The sequence below is a fragment of the Tamandua tetradactyla genome, chromosome 2, assembly GCF_023851605.1.
Source record: "Tamandua tetradactyla isolate mTamTet1 chromosome 2, mTamTet1.pri, whole genome shotgun sequence".
Taxonomy (NCBI): Eukaryota; Metazoa; Chordata; class Mammalia; order Pilosa; family Myrmecophagidae; genus Tamandua; species Tamandua tetradactyla.
In genome coordinates this window covers 56,020,652-56,041,994 of record NC_135328.1, presented here as the reverse complement: position 1 = coordinate 56,041,994, position 21,343 = coordinate 56,020,652, and the positions used below count along the sequence as shown (strand labels likewise).

The 21,343-nt window shown below is 40.1% G+C and overlaps 1 protein-coding gene and 1 non-coding gene across 19 annotated transcripts in view; both read left to right on the top strand.

Annotated features, from left to right (window-relative positions):
* AK8 (adenylate kinase 8) overlaps window positions 1–21,343 on the top strand; it is a 193,674-nt gene that overhangs the window by 62,357 nt on the left and 109,974 nt on the right. For 17 of the 18 annotated variants that reach the window (XR_013170131.1, XR_013170154.1, XR_013170138.1 and 14 more), the window contains 4 exons: window positions 4,801–4,882; window positions 5,309–5,380; window positions 6,429–6,629; window positions 10,124–10,255. Coding sequence is in view for 15 of the 18 variants with exons in the window: in XM_077147388.1 (XP_077003503.1) it covers window positions 4,801–4,882; window positions 5,309–5,380; window positions 6,429–6,629; window positions 10,124–10,255 (487 nt within the window). In the remaining 3 variants the exon portion in view is untranslated. Of the gene's footprint in view, window positions 1–4,800; window positions 4,883–5,308; window positions 5,381–6,428; window positions 6,630–10,123; window positions 10,256–10,680; window positions 11,259–21,343 lie in introns of those variants that run through there. The other variant, XM_077147411.1, reaches the window with a different exon arrangement.
* Window positions 17,564–17,634, top strand: TRNAV-UAC (transfer RNA valine (anticodon UAC)). Its single transcript has one exon. It is a non-coding gene; the product is annotated as a tRNA-Val (tRNA).

Genomic DNA, 21,343 nt, shown 5'->3' with positions numbered 1-21,343 from the left:
TTTTTCATCTGTGACATCTGCTTGGTGCTTGTCCCTCCTGTGATACCATACTCCTTGCAGCTGTGCAGACCTCCAGCTCTGCACTGGTGCATGGAGTGCCCTGAGCATACGGCCTTTTTGATGTGTGATAAAACAGAACCGAGCCACGGGGGTATGGTGAGCGAAGGCATCAGAATATCAATTAACCTGCTCTGAACAAAGCTGCAGCTCCAGAGTGGAATAGACATTTCACTGAAGTGTCAGGAAGATGGATAATGTATTCTAATTAGGGATTGACTGATACTCCACATTGAGCCTCTCCTGAAAGTCAGACCCACAAACCTAACCATGCAGGGTTGTTCTGAATGTTTTTAGTGACCCATGATGGCAGTTGTAGGATGTTATTTACCGACTGCCTTTCCAGAATTTGAAGCCATTAAATTGTCCTCAGTTAAAATAGGTGTTTCCTCTTGAAAGTGCAGTCCATTTTGCAACTGGGCCGTTGCATGCAACCTCTATAATTACAAGAGCTCTGGAAAAGAAAGTTTTTCTAAGTGCTGTGGCTAAACCTGGAGCTTCCATCTTGAGGGCACTCCAGGATCGACACTCCCTGACTTGCCTTGGTCACCTTTGCGATTCCCTTCCAGGTGGGCCAGTGAAGGGTCTCTCTGACTGCCTTCCCCATAAATGTAGGTGCTGGACCAGGGGTCTCTCAGGGACCTCATTTCTTGGTACTTGGGTCACTGTACCATTCCTCCAATCAGAAAGAGCAGACCTGGAAAGCTGGTGGCCTAGAGTTAGCTTGTGAGCCCCCCTCCCCCCCCCCCCACTTCTTCTTCTTTTTATAATTTCAGATCTGCACCAGAGTGATGCACCAGTGAGGCCAGGCTAATTAGGGAGATGTTCCTCATTTTGCTGCACTTTTCCTGTGTAATTGGAAGCCCCTTTTCTCCAATGAGAAGTCAGTGAGAGCTGTTCCCCTGAATAGTTCTAAAAGCTTTGGACCACATACTGATATCAGCTGCAAATTTATGGGCAAGATTATAATGATTGCTCAGTAATGCAATATTAAAAGCCAAGGTCTTTTTTGGTGCTGAGTGAAGATGGAATTCCAACCTTCTTCCAGCTTCAAAAAGTAACTCGAAGCAGAATCACCAGCCCTTTACTGTAAGAAGCAATCAATCATTGGGCTCACAATGCCCCCCCTCCAAAGTGAGAAAAATTATGGGGTTATGAATTTAGTTAAACTTCAGAAAATGTTGGTGTGGCTTCCAGTAAGTGAGAGAACAGTGAGATGCTGCATTTCATGGTTCCAGTGGTGTTGCTCACATCTGTGGATGTTTGCTAGTTTTAAGAGCTTTAGCCCAGCACTTGGCTGGCTATAATAAGGGCTTGAAGGAGCAAAACGCTGTTAAAAAATTATTTTTTGCACTTTTACATCATTAGTTCTAGAAACCAGGAATTCAGTGGCTGTGAGCTTTCCTGTATAATTTAAGAAATTAATGACAGCATGCCTGATTTTTCCAACACTCTACTCTGTAAATTTGTTTAGCTTTTTTTTTTAAACTGTCAGTTGAGGCTGTTGAAACCTAAATATTTTAATATTGAAGAAATATGAACAACTTATTTTTTGTTTCTTAAGAAAGACATTTCTCATATGGATTAAAAATAAATAATGGGGGAACAAATGTTAAAATAAATTTAGTAGATTGAAATATTAGTGATAAATGAAAAGGAGTAGTAAGGGGCATAGAAAAAAATAGGGCAACTAAGGTTAAAGTATATTGGGTAGATGGAAATACTAGCAGTCAATGAGAGGGAGGGGTAAGGGGTATGGTATGTGTAAGTTTTTTCTTTTTATTTCTTTTTCTGGAGTGATGCAAATGTTCTAAGAAATGAGCATGGTGATGAATATACAACTATGTGATGATATTGTGAGTCATTGATTATATACAAAGAATGGAATGTTCATATGTTAAGAATGTTCGTGTTTGTATGTTTTGTCAATAAAATTAAAAAAAGACGTTTCTTTCCATCACCCAAAATATGTTCTGTTAATCAAGTGTTGTAGGTTATTGGAAGTCTGAATTCACCCATATCAGTCTATCCTCTGACCTTAAAGCAAACACGTTCTCCTAATAATTGAGAGGGAGAGGCTTATGAAAGAGGGCTCCCTTCTGGGAGTCAGAGTCAGAAACCTCAGCTTCACCCTACAGTTGCCTGTTCCCCTATACTGCGAAGTGGAGAGTTAAGCAATTTGAATGTTTAGTTTCACTCTTCCAAAGCTCACTTTACATACTTTTTCTGGATATTAAGTCTAAAGCATTGTATAGTACATGTAAAGGAAGAAATCTAGACTCATGGGATTTGGAAGGACTTTAGACATTGTTTAATTTGAACATTGTTGAGGGATTTTTTTAAAAAGAAAACAACCTTAAACAAATGGAAAGATAATGTATTGATTTTCTGTTGTAAAAGTGTGAATTCTCTGTGTATTAATCTATACATTTAATGTAGTTCTAAAATCTTAGTGGGATTTCTCTTTTGGACCTTAACAAAATATTATTGATTATTATCTGGAAGAATACATTTTGGGGAAAGAAAGAGGGAGCAAATACATTATAAAATGACAATAATTTAAATAGTTTGAGGATAACTTGAAAGCTGGCAACTGTACAGAAAGCTTGGTGCCAGAGCTAACATATTATCAGACGTGGATGTGATCAGATGTTGATTCACTTCGGAGGGGAAAGGATAGATTATTTCATAAATGAGATTGGGAAAGTTGGCAAGCCACAAGGAAACAAATTAGATCATAGTGTTGTATCATTCATACACAAAAATGGAGTTGTATTAAATATTTAAATGTAAAAAGGGAGTCAGTGAGAGAAAATTTAAGTGCAAGTGAACATTTATTAACCTTTGCAGTGGAAAAGGCCTTTTTTCCATGTCTGTACGAAGCCAGAATCTAAAAAGAACAACATTGATAGATCTGGCCAAAAACTTGTGTCAAAAAAAAAAATCACCCACAAAATTAAAAGGCCAAAGACAAACTGCAAAAATTGTTTCAACATTGTTTGTCTGAAAGGGCTTGTGGCCACATAGGCAAAAAAAAGGGTTAATATTCTTAACATGTAAAGAGCTCTTCCCCCAAGGGGAAGGTGGATAGATGGCATTTTGGAAAAGAAAACAATTCAAATAGTCAATAAACAAGTGGAAAAAATATTGAATTTCACTAATGGTCAAAGAAATGTAAACTAAAGCAGCAAAGTATACCATATTTTGCTGGATAGACTTTTCCCCCCAAGATAATGTTCAACGTTGATGAAAATGCAGGAAAACGTTTGTTAGGCCATTTTGTAGAGTGATATGGCAAGATGTATCAAACAAAGGAGAGTTTTATTTTTTTATTTATATTTTTATTATAAACAACAAACAGACATACAAACATTCTTGACATACACTCTTGATATGGTTACAATCAGTGGCTCACAATATCATCACAAAGGAGGGTTTTAACTTTCAGAAATTTATTTTGAGGCTATCAGATGTACAATAAGATGTACATACAAATAAGTACAGCATTTTTAAAATAATGTTGAATAACTGGACTTAACTAAAGTAACAATATGGGAAGAGTTAACATATGTCATATCAATTCTTGCAATACCAGACTGTTATGGAAACTGCCAGGAGAGGAACATTTTGACATGGGAAAATGTTCGTGAAATGCTTATGCTATGTGAAAAGAACAGATTACAAAATAATATGCTCAGTGTGATTCTCCCCTCCCACCCACCCCCGGGAAAAGGATATCTGTACGTGAAACCTGGAAGGAAATATGGCAAAATTTTCTTAACAGTGGCTAGTTTGGGTCTGTGCAGTGTCGGTGACATATTTTCATTTGAGCTTTTCAGTATTTTCCATATAGGATGCATACGATGATTATGTATTGCTTTCACAATCAGATTTAAAAGAGTTGATAAAAAATAAATCTCCTAAACCAATCTCCTAGCTACTGAGAAAGGAGCTCAAGCCTAGGGGATTTCAGTCCTACAATAAATTGGCTACAGAATAGAAAGTGAACTCAGGTCTTTTAATGCTTAGTTCATGGCTGTGCTTAAGAAAAGTGGGGATTTATTTTGACCCTGGTGATTTGCTGTCTCAGAAATTCCATATCTGAGAAACTCTCCTTAAGAAATAATCCCAAATGTGGGAAAAGCTATATGCACGAGGATGTTCATCACTGTGTTATGTACGATAGTGAAGGTTGTTAGAGATTGAAATGTTCAGTTGTAGGGCGTAGTTAAGTCTAAGTATGGCACATTCATTTGGTGGAACATTGTACAGCTATTGAAAATGGTGACGATGAAAAAGTGTACCAATAGGAAAACATGCTTATGGTGGATATAATATATGGTGGAAAAATTCAGCATGTAAATTATGTATTTTATTATTATAATTATAAACATAAGGTTGGAAGGGGGTGCAAGGGTAGTTCAGTGGTAGAATTCTCGCCTGCCATGCAGGTGACCTGGGTTTGATTCCCGACCCAAGCACCACCATGACTCCCCAAAAATTCAACAAATGATGCTGCAATAATGGGATAATCAACTGGAAAAAGAATGAAATGTAACCCTCGCCATACAGCATACAAATAATATACATTGAGAGTAGTTGTTAAATAAGGGTTATGGGGTTACTAGAGACGGTTATTTTCTTTTGTTCTATTCCAATCTTTCTGCAAAGTTTTTGCATTCCTTTTGAGTTAATTAAAAAAAATCAAATAAAGATGAGGACCTTTCCAAATTCTCTGTCTAGGGCTGGATTCTGGACGGTATTCCTGAAACACGAGAACAGGCTCTGATGATCCAGACCGTGGGGATCATGCCCAGACATGTTAGTAAGTGGCCTCTGGTCAGACCCTCCGTCAGAACTGCAGCCCCTGGCACCACAAGAGCCACGGAAAGTGAGCACGTGAGCCCCCTGCTCTGTGCTGCTGGCTCCCCAGTGCCCATTCTCAGCCAAGCACCATTCAAGAGGAAGGCTCAATGGGCCTGTGGTCAAGAAAAAAGAGAGCACAGTAGATTTTTCAGAAAACTAAATTTGTACAATGGAGGAGCTGTCCTCTGTCCTGAGATACGTTCTTTGTGTTTTGGTGCTGAAAAGACCTTTCTTTTTAGGAATTCAAGGGATGGGAGATAGTGTTTTGTCATTAGTATCACTATGTAGCAAAGGAAGCTTGAAGTAAATTATTAGCACACAAGATTCGAATGTCTACAATCCACTGCTGAACGTGACTGTGTTTTGCTCCTTTTACTCTTTGCAGTTGTGCTGAGTGCACCAGACACAGTCTTAATTGAGAGAAACGTGGGGAAGAGAATCGACCCTCATACCAGAGGTATGGTCCACCTCCCACCCGCACCCCGTGGAGTTTCAGAGATAATCACTCTAACACCTCCATTGTTTTGGAGCACTTACTATGTTCTGGGCAAGCTAAGGTTCAAATGCACAGGCTAGGTTCTGAGCTGGAAGATACTTTAGAGATAATAAATTCCAACAGATGAGGAAATACAGGCCCCAAGAGGTGAAATGGGGAGACCTAACTGTGGCAGCACCAGTCTAGAGCACGATGGCAGAGCATGGATAGAGTGTGCCTGTGCTTTGAACCCACTGCCTGCCAAACTCATCTCCTGGCTTGAGGCCACCCACAGGAACCAGGGAACCATCTCTGTTTCCCTGGAGCAAACACTGTGCATCCCATGAACTTCTCATTCTTTGCAATGCCAGCAGAAGAGGGCAGCACCAGTATTATGTGGGAAAACTGGCAAGTATTTTGGGGCAAAGGACCTTGGCATTGGACCCTAAAGAACAGGTGTTTCACCAAATGAGGGAATGCTCTTGACTCTCTGGTCTCAGAAAGCAGATAGGATCCCTGTGGATCCCTGGCTCTGCCCCTTTCACTGGAATGAGTCGCCCAGTGTCACTAAGACTCAGTTTTCTCATCTGTACATGGGCATGAAAGCACTGACCATGTGATAGGATTGCTGTTGCTGTGAGGGTGAAGAGAGAGTCTACAGGTGAGTGCATGTCAGAGTGCCTGGAAGCAGAAGAGGTGCTCAAAGCACCACAGCTGCCCTTACCATCGTGCTGAGTATCATTATCATCAGTTGGTGGTTGTTGATAGTAACAGAAGGGTAGGCCTGCAGCCAGAACCCCCCACCCCAACCCCCACAATGCTGTCGGACTCCTGCTTCCTGTTGTAGTCAGTCACACCCAGCCAGTCTCCAGCTGTTGGAACTCACAGGCTCTGGCTTCCAGGACAGCAAGTCACCCCCGAGCCCCCCCACCCCCTTTCCCATCTCCTCACCCCAGGCCAGATGCACTTGGCCACCCATAGCGGCCCCTTGACTGAGGTGGTACTAACTGTTCACTGCTCTCCGTTGCAGAGATTTATCATACCACTTTTGACTGGCCTCCGGAACCTGAAATCCAGGACCGATTGGTGATGCCGGAGGGTATCTCGGAGCTGGAGACAGCTGAGAAACTGATGGAATATCACAGGAACATTGTTAGGATCCTTCCCTCTTACCCCAAAATCCTGAAAGTCATCAGTTCTGACCAGCCTTGCGTGGACGTCTTCTACCAGGGTAAACACAAATGATCAATGCCTCCTGCACCCTCATCCTGGACATGCATCTAATGGGCAGGGTTCACCACACACTTTCACCCTACCTCATCTGGACACCACTTAGTCTGGCAACAGCCAATGTCCCAGATATGCCTGGGACTCTGCGTGCCAAGTCTTCAAGGGTCCAGAGTCCCTGTCCAGGAACACTCCGTGTCCCTGGGAACACCCCACTCGGAGACCCTGGCTAATGCTTTACCCTCGGGATTTCCAGCCCATGGCAGTTTTGAAGGTGACAAGAGTGGAATGGGAGAAGAGGGGAAGGGCAGGGGATAAGGGGTGGGGATGGGGCAGGGGTAGGGAGAGAACATGGTAGCAGGAAGTTTGGGCCTGACTGGGAGGGGAAAGGGAGAGAGAAAATGTATAAAGGTCAAAAACAAAGAAACAAAAAAAACCCCACCACCACAAGTACCAAAAACAAAACGCAGGTCCAGAATGGTGGGTGCATTCAGCGTAGGGACCAACTGTAATACCACTCCAAGCACTAACAAAAGTTCACAGCAATTTTGTGGCAATCAGGCTGAAGTAGGCCTGGGTAAGGGGGGTTGACAGCTGAGCCCTGAGACTTTGCGGTCAGGTGTTCTGTGTTCAAATCTCAGCTCCACCACACAACAGCTATGCCGTCTTCGGCAACTCTTTTAACCCCTCAGAGCCTCAGTTTTGCCATCTTTTTAGAGATGGCAACAAAAATCATACCTACCTTGCAGGTTTAGGTGGACAAATCATGTATCTACCGCTGTAAGCCCAGTAGCAGGTACAGAGAAATGGCTCGATAGCTGTCAGATGCTATTACTATTATCATGACTCAATATCCCGTTCAAGGCAGCAAGGGAACGTTATAATAATTCTGTACCAGAGTGGTTGTGCTATAATTCTTCAAAGTCTTGGCAAGCCTCAGTTGTCTCAAATCCAGTAATTCCCCTTCTATGTACTGCCAGGTAAATGAATCATTTAGTCTGTTTTGATTCGATAAAAAACATCACAGATACTGAAGACATTTGATAGTTTACAAAGTCTTTTTTTCATACATTCTCTTAAATCTGCTGAAGGAAGAGTTTTGTTTGGTGGGGAGGTGATTCTGAGCTCCCTGAACTCAGCTTCGAGCCTGTCTCAGCAGGCCCTTCGGGGCCCTCACCTGCCCGCAGGCTTGTTGAGTCAGTGACTGTGTTTTACTGAGGGCCCAGAAATGGGATTCTGACTGGTGGCATCTGTAGTACAGCCTTGCTCGCTGAGGGGTGTCAACAACCAACAGTTGGATGCCTAGAAAACGAGGCTACTTTAAAAAATGCCAGACTTATATGATGGCTTGTAATTTACCAGTGATTTTGCATCTCGGAAGGATCTTTAGTAGAAAACACTATGCTCTTAAGATAAACAACGACATTTATCTTATGCCATGATTCTGAATTTACACATTAATTACTTCCAAATTACTTAATTAAATTTAAAAGTTCATATGTTCATTCATAAAGAATTCATGCCTGGATTGTAAATAAAAAGTGAGTGTCTGAATATTAATTATTATTAATTAATAATGCAGAGAGATAAATTGAAGATTGGAATGCAAAATTCTCTGTGTGTTGTTTTTTTTAATCTCTCTGCAGTGCATCCAGCAACCACGTATTTTTAAAAAGAATAATTAGATGTTGAGACTGTCTGGGGAATCATTACTTCTAATTAACTTAGTTATTTACTGTAAATTAAGCATCATTTGTAAGCAGCCTGCTTTGCCTGTTGTACTTGCGCTTTTCAGCTGCACTGGTATGGAAGGTCTGAGAATAAAGAGAGCCTTGCTTGAGTTGCTTCCTGCGGGTTTCCTCTCACTGGGGGAAAATGTTACACATGGCAGTCGGTGTGGGAGAGTTGCCCCAGCTCTGCCAACTCTCCGAGACGAATTGACTTATCTGTAAACTGGGGATAAGAATAGCATGTCCCTCGTGGGATTATCGGATCAATCAAATGAGATAGTACCTGTAGTGTAGTTAGCGTAGCAATTAATCAAAGCTGGTGGTGGTGATGGTGACCACGACCTTGCGGACAGCTGCTGAACTTACCTCTGCCTTCAGTTCTCAAACCAGGGGCTTGTCGCACCTCTAATAATCCCACCAATTAAAAAAAAGTTCTACAAAGATTTGAGACTTCACATGTCACACAGTGGACATACTCCAGCAGTTCTCAACCAGGGGTGGTTTTGCCACTCTCCGGGACTATGTGGCAATGTCTGGAGACATTTGTCATTGTCACAATTGGGAGGAGGGGCATGCTGCGGGCATCTAGTGGACAGAGAAACCCTCACCACAGAGAATTATCCAGCCCTAAATGCCAACAGTGCTGAGGTTGAAATTCTGCCATTTCCGGAACGGTTTCAGGGTGGCCGTAGTCCTGAAGATGTGCCTTTTGGCTTAGCCATTTGCCCAGGACAGAGACCACTGAAAGGCAAATTGGAAGGAAGGTGTAATTGGGCCACCGATGGTTGTCTTTGCACAGGATGGTCTGGGTCCCTGGCAGGAGACTAGGCCTTGTTTTCCAGGTGGGCTAGCTGGGGGGCTGGCAGGGGCTGTGGCCTCAGCAGGCCAGCATCTCCCCCTTAACTCAGGCTACCCTTTTATGGCCTAATCAGCCTGTTCTCCCTCCCCTCTCCCATGCTTAGGTGTGAGGTGACCCAGTTTGATGTTCAGTAATCACTTCCCTGTGATTCCTTGGCATCCAGTGACCCCCACCATGCCTGTCACTTTATTGTTGGAGACACTCACCCCTGTCTTTCCATTGCTCTTTGTACATCACATGCCAGGGGAACTCCTCGGGCCAGGGTTGTGCAGCTCAATCTGTCTGCTCCGGTGGCCTATTTGATCGTTGCCTCTTTGGAGTTAGCATTACCAGAGTATCATGGCACAAATTATTCTCCAGCCACTCCCGAGGTCTTTAGATGTCCCTTAGCCCTAAGCCCCCTGCTCGACGTGAGCATTTATCAAAGCCAGTATCTGACACTTGGCACGAGACACAGAAATCCAGTGTGGACCTTCCCTAGGAGACCAGCCTGGTCCCAAAGGCTTCAGGTTAGAGGCTCAGTCAGACTGGATCCAGTTTGGAAACATCCCAACCCCACACCACACACATCTTGAAGCCTCTGTGTCCCTGCACAGGCCCCCCAGACAAAACATACCCAGTTTAATCGGGAGGGAACCACAGGTGCCTGCACTGAATTTTAGAGGAATTCCAGGGCAGTGCTCAGAGGGGTAGCTGCTGTGGATTTAATTGCCCTTCACCACATTGGGGCCCAGCCCCAAAGTATAATTCCTTTTCCTGCAGCTTCACCCTATGGCCTCTCAGCATATGCACAGAGGGTTTCCAAGGTGCTGTAAAAGTGAGAAATAATTGCTGCCATTAAAAGAGCCAAAGTAAAGGTGTTGTAAGCTGGTTTCTTTTTATTTAAGACCTCATATCCTCTCTTTCCAGCTCTGACCTATGCCCAAACCAACCATCGATCTAATGCCCCGTTCACCCCACGGGTGCTGCTTTGTGGGCCTGTGGGTAGTGGGAAAAGTCTGCAGGCGGCTCTCCTGGCACAGAAATACGGCCTTGTCAATGGTGAGTGTCTGGAAGCACTAACCTGCCTCCAGAGCTTTTTCCTGTCTTCTGCCCTCCCAAGATTTCTTGTTTCATGGGGTGGGGGTGGGGTGGTAGGAGGGTGGGAGGGAGATCAGTGTCACTTCTCTCTCTTGCTCTTTGCTATTAATGATTTTTAGTAAGTCTGTCTTTTGCAGGGATAAGGTTTTTTTCCCCTCCTTTCCAAAGAATTTTGCCATAAAGACATTAACCGATAAAAACATGTCCACAGCCCAAAAAGCTGGAACATTTTCTAGTCATCATTTTGCATATGATGGTGGTTTTTCTGCATTATACACCAAAGGTGCTTCCCTCAGCCTCTGCATTCTTCCTCAAAACCACAGCTCTTGCATAATACGGATCCGTTTATTTATTTTCTCTGGTCTCTGTTCACTTCCCCAACCCAGGTCAGTGTGTTTACAGGCAGACTATTTATGAACCAGAAGAAGACTTCTCACTCTGCACAGTTTCAATAAATATTTTACCAGGAGGAGAGAAAATATTGAAATCAGCTCTCCAGGTCTTTCCCAGGGTGGTCCCAGGCGGGCTTGGATGCCAGCCTGCCTTCAAGAGGATAAAGGTCTGGAAAGGAGAAAAAAATTGTAGCAGACACACGGTGCAGTTGGGGGAGTTAAAGGCACTGCTCCCCCAAGTGCTCCAAAAACCTAAATAAACACTATTTACTAAGAAAACATGAGACTTACACCTCTAAATATATAAATATACATATACATACACACCCCAAATTATGCATACACACTATACAAATATATATGTATATATATGTATACACACATATATGTAATACACACACAAATAATAAATTTTTCAATTAGTTCTCCTCCAGCTTTAAATTCCAAAGTATTTGAAAGACTAGCCAGGAATTAGTGACAAAAAAATTGTACCTATAAAACAAAGATAAAGAACTGCAAATTTGATTAGCTTGGGAAAAAAAATCCAGACACTTTAGGTCATAAATTTGCTTTTCCTTGCATAAATATTTTAATGGAATTTTTAAAATTGTTCATTCTCCTTTTAATTTAATCTTTTTATTTTGATATTCCTGTTAAGAGTATTATAAGGCTAAATTTCCAGCTCTGGTTAAGGATGAATTCTTTGTTAAGAATGGACAGCAATCTGGCGGGCCGCGGTGGCTCAGCGGGCAAGAGTGCTTGCCTGCCGTGCCGGAGGACCCCGGTTCGATTCCCGGCCCCAGCCCATGTGAGAAACAAACAAACAAACAAAATATAATAAAACAAGAAAATGTTTAAAAATGTTTCCCTTTCTTCCTCACTTCCTTCCTTCCATCCTTCCTTCTTTCTCTGTCTTTCCTTCCCTTAAAAAAAAAAAAAAAAAAAAAGAATGGACAGCAATCTAATTTGTGGCTACACCCACGTATTTATTTAAGTCTCTGCATTTATTATTATGTATTGAATTATCATGGCAAGTGCATTAATGATAGAGGAAGGATCTGAAAAACGGAACAGCAATACCTTAATATAGTGCATGGCTTTATTTAAATAATTGTTACTGTGCCATATTTTGTATATGCAAAAACTCTCATTCAAGAAAATTTTTTTTTTAATTTAAATAGTTTTCAGTGCGCCAATCATGAAGACATGAAATTAGCCTGCCTAAATTTTTCTGGAAATGAAAATAGAAAAACTCATCATGTATTTTCCTTTGTCTATCATCAGTTCTCCATTTTGGGACTATTTTAGATAATTGAGCATTTGGAGACTAGCTCAGAAAATTTGCATTTTTCAATTTGTTGAGAACTTTGGTTTTGGTTAAATACAAGACATCATGAGAGTTAGGTCTAAGGTTTGAAGAGGCGCATATGGCACTGTTGAGATTGTTCCTTGGGCTTAACTGTCCACTGCCCTGTGACCATCCCCTGACTTAATTCTAATGTCCACATGGATGAAACCTCTAAGTCAGGGGAAAACATCTCCAAATAAACTACCCACCCAACTTTCACTCTTACAAGTTTTATTGAAAGACTCTCATTTACAGTTGATGGGCGTATAAATTGGCACAACCTTTTTGAAAGGCAAAGGCCCCTATTGATTAAAATGCTAGCAGTGCAAATCCTTTGACCCAGTGATTTCCTCCTAGGATTTTTTTTTCCTACTGAAACACTCACTCGGATACTCAATGAGAGATGTGAAGGATACATAATGAAAATTAGAGGCAGCCTCAAACTTTTAATAAGAGGGCTAATTTAATTATGGTACACCCAATCAGTGTAGTATTAGGCAGCTATTAAAAAGAAACTGTAAATTGACTTAAAACCATGATATATTGTGAAACAGGATAGGAGGCAGAAAGCAGGTCACTCAGTAGTATTCAGGGGTGATCTCAAGTTTGTTTGTTTTAAAAGTGCATCATCTATAATCAGAAAAAACTGAAAGAATGTCCACACACCAAGCTGGTTAATTCTAGAGGGTGTATAATACAATCTGATTTTTTTTACCAGCCATAAAGATTTTACTTTAAAATAATATTATTCTTTTTTTTTTTTTTTTTTTTTTTTTTTTTTTTTTTTTTTAAAGGAAAGACAGAGAGAAGGAAGGAAGGAAGGAAGAAAGGGAAACATCTTTAAACATTTTCTTGTTTTATTGTATTCTGTTTCTCCGTTTTTTGTTACATGGGTTGGGGCCGGGAATCGAACCGAGGTCCTCCGGCATAGCAGGCAAGCACTTTGCCCGCTGAGCCACCGCGGCCCGCCCTAAAATAATATTATTCTTAATATTATTCATTGAGAGCCTGCTGTATGCAGTGTACTTTACTAGATATAAATAGGGTCAAATGTTCAAAAAAATAAGAGGAACTTGAAAGATCAAGGTAAACCCTGCAGGGCCATGGGAGGGAGTCCAGCAAAGTGAGGTGAAGCTGATCTCAAAATAACCCCAGGCCTGATCATGTCTGAAGCTTCAGTACTTCATGTATACCCCTTCTGTCTTTTCAACATGCCTCATCAAATCCCATAGCAAAAAGACATTTGTCTTTTTTGATAATTTTGACAACTTTTAGCTAATTATTGTTTCTTTCCAGATTTTGAATCTTTAGGAGAGAGGAGACTGTTACAGTATTTTCTTCATAGGACGTTGTAGAGTGAAGTGGTTGTAGGCAGCAGCACTCCTCTAAACACTGCTCCTCTAAACACTGCTTTAGCTGCATCACACAACATTTTATGGTGTGTTTCATTATAACTCAGTTCAACATATTTTCTAATTTCTCTTGTGATTGCTTTTTTTGACTCATGTATTATTTAGAAATGTACTGCTTAATTTCCAAATATTTGGGGATTTCCCAGATTTTTAAAATTGATTTCTAGCTTAATTTTATTGTTTCCAATACCCTACATGATTTCCATACCCTATATGATTTCAATGCTTTGAAATTTATTGATGTATTTTCACGGCCCAGCAGATGGTCTATTTTGGTAAGTTCCATGTGCATTTGAAAAGAATCTGTATTTTACCCTTGTTAGATATTGTGCTCTATAAATGTCAATTAGGATTAGATGTTTGATAGTGCTGTTCAAATCTACTATAACCCTAATGACTTTCTCTCTACTTATTTACCGAGAGAGTGGGTTAAAATCTCCGACTTTGATTATGGATTTGTCTGTTTCTATGCCACTTTTTGGTTCATATAATTTGAAGCTCTGCTGTTCAAGACATATATACTTAGGAATGTTATGTCTTCTTGATGAAATGACCTTTTTGTCATTAAGAAATGTGCTCTGTCGCTCTACTAATATTCATTGACTTGAAGTCTTTTTTGTCTGATATTGCCACTCAAACTTGCTTATGATTAGTGTCTGCATGGTATATCTTCTATCCTTTTTCCTTTAAACTCCTTGTGTCTTATATTGTAAATATGCATCTTGTAGATGACATATATTTGAATCTTTTTAAAAAATCTAGTCTGATGATCTCTGCCTTTTAATTTAAGTGTTTAATCAGATTCTATTTAAAGTAATTTTTAAATATATTTGGTTGTAAGTCAGCCATTTTTTTTCTGTTTTCCATTGTGTCATCTCTTCTTGGGTCCTGCTTTCTGCCATTGTTTAGGTAAATCGAATCTTTTTTAGTATTCTATTGCTTTTTAAAAGCTATATCTCTTTATTTTCTTGGTGTTTGCTCTAGGGATTAAGAACACATCCTTTATTTATAATTGTCTATCTTAATATTATACTTCTTCATATGTAATAGAAAAACCTTACAGCTGGGAAGATGGCAGAGTAGGGTGGCCTGATTTCACCCAAGCTCCATAAAAAAACAAAGATAAGGTCAAAATACATAAATAAATTAACAACTGGGACTGTAGTTGAAGCAGTGAGACTGGGACAGAGAGAGAGGGGACTCAGTGTCCTCAACCATGAGCCCACTGGGGGTGGGTGGTGCACGGGGTGGGTGTGTCCTGAGGGAGCCACATGTTCCTGCACTTTGGCCAGCTCCCGCAGGAGGCTTGGGAGATCTTCCTTGTGACCCCACAGTGGAGAGTTCCCATGGGGAGCCCAGAAGGTGGCAGACTTGCTTCCCCCATGTAGGGGAATGTGGGCTGGTGCATGGTGGCTGATTCCCACCCCTGAGGTGGGCCACCATGGGTACCTGATTTTGGCGGAGACTGGGGAAGAGGGAGGGGACACAGAATATAGCTGAACTGACAGCCAGATGGCTGATGGTGGAGATTGTGGGGACCTGGTCTCGCTCCCCTTTACCCACAGAGGCCCAGGGATCTTGGGCATGCACAGACAGTGAAGTGGGGCCGAGGAGGCCAGATGAGCTCCATGCCACCATCTTTTTTTTTTTTTTCTTGTGCATGCACCGGGAGTTGAACCCCCGTCTCCCACATGACAGTAAGTTTTCTACCACTGAACCACCTGTGCACCCTTTTCTGCCTAGTTTTTAACAGACTCTCAAGTATTTTATTTTATTATTTTTCTCTTTTTTGGGGGAGGGGGGAGAACATGGGCTGGAAGTCCAAAACGGAACTGGATCTCAGGAAAATGATGGACAACCAAAGGCGCACGAATGTAAAAATCATTGGTGTCTCAGAAGGAGAAGAGAAAAGTAAGGCCTGGGAAAGTTAATTGAAGAGATAATCAGAGAAAACTTCTCAAACCTTATAAAAGACATAAATATGTAAATCAAAGAGGCCCGATGAACTCCTAATAGAATGAATCTAAATAGGCCTACTCCAAGATACATACTAATGACTGTCAAATATTGAAGAAAAATAGAAAGTCCTGATAGCTGCACAAGAAAAGAGATCTACTACATACAAATGAAACCAAATAAGACTGAGTTCGGACTACTCAACAGGCACCATGGAGGTGACAAGGCATAGTACGATACATTTAACATCCTAAACAAGAAAGGCTTCCAGTCAAGAATTCCTTATCCAGCCAAGTAATCCTTTAAAGTAGAGGGAGAGATTAAAATCTTCAAAGACTGAGAGAACTAGTTAACAAGAGACCTGTCCTACAAGAAATGTGAAAGGTAGTTCTGTCAGTTGAAAAAAAAGAGACAGGAGAGGTCTAGAGGAGGGCACAGAACTGAAGAATACCAGTAAGGGTAATTCAAAGCATAAAAAGCGAGAGAAGAAAAAGAATATATAAATTAACAAATAAAAACAAGGATAAGATGATAGATTGAAGAACTGTTTTACAGTAATAACTTTGAATGTTAATAGACTAAACTAACCAATTAAAAGATTGGCAGAATGGATTTAAAAATATGACCCATCTATAAGCTGTTTACAAGAGATGCATCTTAGATCCAAGGATTCAAATAGAATGAAAGTGAAAACATGGAAAAAGCTGTAATCAAAAGAAAGCAGGAGTAACTATATAATATTATTAATAAAAGGGACAATTTACCAAGAGGAAATAACAATCACAAATGTTTATGCTCCCCATCAGGCTCCAAAGAACATGAGGCAAAAATACGTAAAACTGAAGGAAACTATAGATATTTCAACAATAGTGGGAGACTTCAGAGCACCTCTCTCCTCCACATGGAACAAGCAGACAGAGAACCAACAAGGAAATAGAGAACTTAATCTGATAAATGAATTCTACCTAATAGACGTATATAGATTGTTACACCCCAAAACACCTAGGATGTACATTTTTCTCCAGTGCTGATGGAATGCTTTCCAGGATAGATCATATGCTGGGACACAAAACAAATCTTTATAAATTTATTAAGATTGAAATTATCCAAAGCCCTTTCTCTGACCACAATGGAATAAGCTAGAAATTAATAACCACCAAAGAACCAAACTTTCACAAATATATGGAGATTAAACAATACACTCTTAAATAATCAGTGGGTCAAAGAAGTGATTCCTAGAGAAATCACTAAATATCTGGAGATGCATGAAAATGAGAATATAACATTATCAGAACTTATGGGATGCAGCAAAGGCACTTCTGAGAGGGAAATTTATTGCCCTAAATGCCTATATTAAAAAGAAGAAAGAGCAAAAATCGAAGACTTAACTCACCGAGAAGAACTAGAGAAAGAATAGCAAACTAACCCCAAAGCAAATAAATGAGCAGGAGAACTAAAAAATAATAGAAAGAATCAATAAAACTAAATGTTGGTTCTTTGATAAAATCAATAAAATTGATGGACCCTTAGCTTGGTTGACAAAGAAAAAAACAGAGAGGATGTAAATAAAATCAGAAATGAGAGAGGGGTCATTACCATTAATCCTGACGAAATTTTAAAAATCATGAGGACACTATGAATAACTATATGCCAACAAACTAGACAACATAGATAAAATGGGCAAGTTCTTAGAAACATAAAACTATCTATACTGACTCGAGAAGAAATAGAAGTTCTCAACAAACCACTTACAAGTAAAGAGATCCAATTAATTATCAAAACCTTCCTACAAAGAAAAGCCCAAGGCCAGATGGCTCTCCAGGGGAGTTTTTTGCTTTTGTTTTTTGTAATATTATTGTTGATAAAATTTAACATACAAACATTCCATACATGGTGTGCAATTAATGGCTCACAATACCATCACATAATTGGTTATTCATCACCATGATCATTTTTTTTAACATTTGCATCACTCCAGAAAAACAAATAAAAAAGGAAAAAGAAAAAGCTCATGCATACCATGCTCCCTCCCCTCCCTCTCAATGACTACTAGTATTTCTATCTACTCACAGGGGAGTTTTATCAAACATTTCAAAAAGAGCTCATACCAATCCTGCTCAAACGCTTCCAAAAAGTTGATGAAAAAGGAATGCTACAAGGTGCAAGGGTGGTTCAGTGGTAGAATGCTTGCCTTACATGCAAGAGACCCAGGTTCCATTCCTGGATCATGCAACTAAAAAAAAATAAGGGATGCTACCTATTCATTTTATGAAGCTAACATCATTCTAATACCAAAACTGGATAAAGACTCTACAAGAAGGGAAAACTACAGCCCAATCTCCCTAGTGGACACAGATGCAAAAATACTCAACAAAATGCTAGCAAGTTGAATCCAGTGAGACACTGAAAGAATTATACATCACAACCAAGTTGGGTTTATACCAAGAATACAAGCATGGTTTAATATAAGAAAATCAATCAAAGTAATACAGGACATTAGCAAATTGAAAGGGAAAAGTCGCATGATGATATTGTTTGGTGCTGAAAAAACATTTGAGAAAATCAGCATCCTTTTCTGATAAAAACACTTCGAAGGGTAGGAATCAAATTAATCTTCCTCAATATCATAAAAGGCATATATGAAAAACTGATAGCCAGCATCATACTTAATGGTGAGACACAGAAAATCTAATTTGGGAATGAGACAGGGATGCCCATTATCACCACTATTATTAACATTATACTAAAAGTCCTAACTAGAGCAATCAGACAGGAGAAAGAAAGAAAATCCATCCAAATAGGAAAGGAAGAAAATAAACTTTCATTATTGACAGATGACATGATCCTATACTTGGAAAACACTGAGAAATCTATGACAAAGTTACTTAAGCTAATAAATTCAGCAAAGTGGTGGGATACAAGATAAATGCACAAAAGTCAATAAAGTTTCTATACACAGGTAATGACCTAATTGAAGAAACAATTAAGGAAAAAATTCCATTCAAAATAGCAACCAAAAGAATCAAATATCTAGGAATACGCTTAATCAGGAATGTCAAGGACTTGTACACTGAAAACTACAAAACATTTCTAAAGAAATCAAAGAAGACCTAAATAAATGGAAAGACAGTCCACGCTCATGGATAGGAAGGTTGAGTGTCTTTAAGATGTCAATTCTACCCAAACTGATCTACAGATTCAATGCAATATCGATCAGGATTCCAACAACCTACTTTGAAGACTTGGAGAAACTAGTTACCAAATTTACTTGGAAAGAAAAGAGACCTCGAATAGCTAAAGATATCCTAAAAAAGAAATGGGAGGACTAACACTTCCTGACCTTAAAGCTTACTATAAAGCCACAGTGGTCAAGACAGCATGGTACTGACACAAAGGTACAAGTATTGACCAATGGAATCAAAGCAAGAATATAGAGATGACCACCAAATCTATGGTCAATTGATCTTTGATAAGGCTCCCAAATCCACTGAACTGGGGCAGAATAGTCTTTTCAATAAATGAGCATGGGAAAACTTGATATCAATAGCCAAAATAAAAAATGAAAGAGGACCCCATCTGACACCCTATATAAAAATTAATATAAAATGGATTAAAGACCTAAATGTAAGAGCCAATACCATAATACTCCTAGAAGAAAATATAGGGAAATACCTTCAAGACCGAGTAATAGAAAGTAGCTTCTTAAAATTTACACTCAAATACAAGCAGCAAAAGAAAAATAGATAAATAGGAACTCCTTAAAATCAAGAGCTTCTGTGCCTCAAAGGATTTTGTTAAAAAGATGAAGAGGAAGCTAACTCAGTGGGAGAAAATATTTGGAAACCACATATTGGATATAGGCTTGATATCCTGTGAATATAAATTATACAACTCAACAACAAAAGAACAAACAAAATGGGCAAAGGATATGAATAGATATTTTTCCAAAGAGCAAACAGAAAGGCTAAAAAGCACTTGAAGAGATGCTAATCTTCATTAGTTATAAGGGAAATGCAAATCAAGACTATAATGAGATAACTCCTCACATCTATAAGTTTGGCTGCTATTAAACAAACAGAAAGCTACAAATGTTGGAGAGGATGTAGAGAAATTGGAACACTTATTCATTGCTGGTGGGAATGTATGATGGTGTAGCTGCTGTGGAAGACAGTTTGGTGGTTGTCAGCTAAAGCTAAAAATTGGGTTATCAACAATACCACTACTCGGTATATATCCAAAAGAGCTGAAAGCAGTGACACAAGCAGACATTTGTACACCAATGTTCATAGTGGCACTTTTCACAATTGCCAAAAGATGGAAACAACCCAAGTGCCCATCAACAGATGAATGGATAAATAAAACGTGGTATAGTCATATGATGGAATATTATGCAGTAGTAAGACGATATGGGGTCCTGAAGCATATGACAACATGGATAAACCTTGAGGACATAATGCTGAGTGAAATGAATTAGACCCATAAGGATAGATACTATTTGATTTTGCTATTATGATTCTGGTAAAGGTAATTGTATTAGTTAGGGTTCTCTAGAGAAACAGAATCAACAGGGAACACTTGCAAATATAAAATTTATGAAAGTGTCTCATGTGACCGTAGGAACGTAGAGTCCAAAATCCACAGGGCAGGCTGCGAAGCTGATGACTCTGATGGATGGCCTGGATGAACTCCACAGGAGAGGCTCACCAGCCAAAGCAGGAATGGAACCTGTCTCCTCTGAGTCCTCCTTAAAAGGCTTCCCATGATTGCATTTAGCATCACTAATTGCAGAAGACACTCCCCTTTGGCTGATTACAAATGGAATCAGCTGTGGATGTAGCTGATGTGATCATGACCTAATCCTATGAAATGTCCTCATTGCAACAGACAGGCCAGCGCTTGCCCAATTAGATGAACAGGTACCACAACTTGGCCAAGTTGACACCTGTCCCTAACCATGACAGTCCACCCCTTGTCAACTTGGCACCTACATATATATATATATATATATATATATATATCACCTTAGAGCATACTTAATTTCCAAATGAAAACAAATAAGCACACATTTTTTCTTTTACCTGACAATACTCAACTGTCCTGCATATAACTGGAAACACATTAAATCTCTCCAGAATAGCATGCAAATCCTTGGGCAACATTCATTCTTAAACTTGATATCTTACAACTTAAATAGTATAACACGAACAAAACAGCATTACAGTCCTCGTTTCTGTAACTGATCACGTGGTCGAAGTTCATATTTATCACTACCTTCTTCCACTACCCATTCCATGTTCCCTTTCCCCTCAGCAAGCACTTCAGCTGGCCGTGGTTCTTTGCCTGGTGGGGTGACCCAAACCTTCATTCCTGAAGTCTCAGAGCCACTAGTGGTCCTGCCTGGATTGTGTTGTTGCAGTTTTCCATTGATTTTAATCACAGGGCATGGTAGTACTAATAGACGCCCCAGGGGATCTCCTATATTCCAAGAAAACTCTTCTTTACCTCCATTATGTAGTTGCAGTCCTACTTCCTTCTGATAGTCAGGGTCAATTACCCCAGACAATAATGTAATCCCCTTCTTGGTGTGTTGATCCAGAGGCATAAGTAGCCCAAAGTGGCCAGGTGGCAATCTTAACTTCCAGTTCAGTGGTATCACTGTTGTTTCTCCTGGAGAAAGCACACCCCATTTTGGAACTAAAACCTGTAGACCAACAGAACTCAGGGTAGCAGGGACAGGAAGCAAAAATTTTCCTAGTGGATCACTAGGAGTAATAGTGAGTGGCACCACACCCATTTCCACCCCTTGGTTCCTGGACCTATGGATCCTGGCTATGGGAGAAACAGCACCATACAGCGGACGCTGATTCAGAGCATACACAACTTCCTGGAGAACATTACCCCAGCCTTTCAAGTTTTTGCCACCTAGTTGGCACCGTAATTG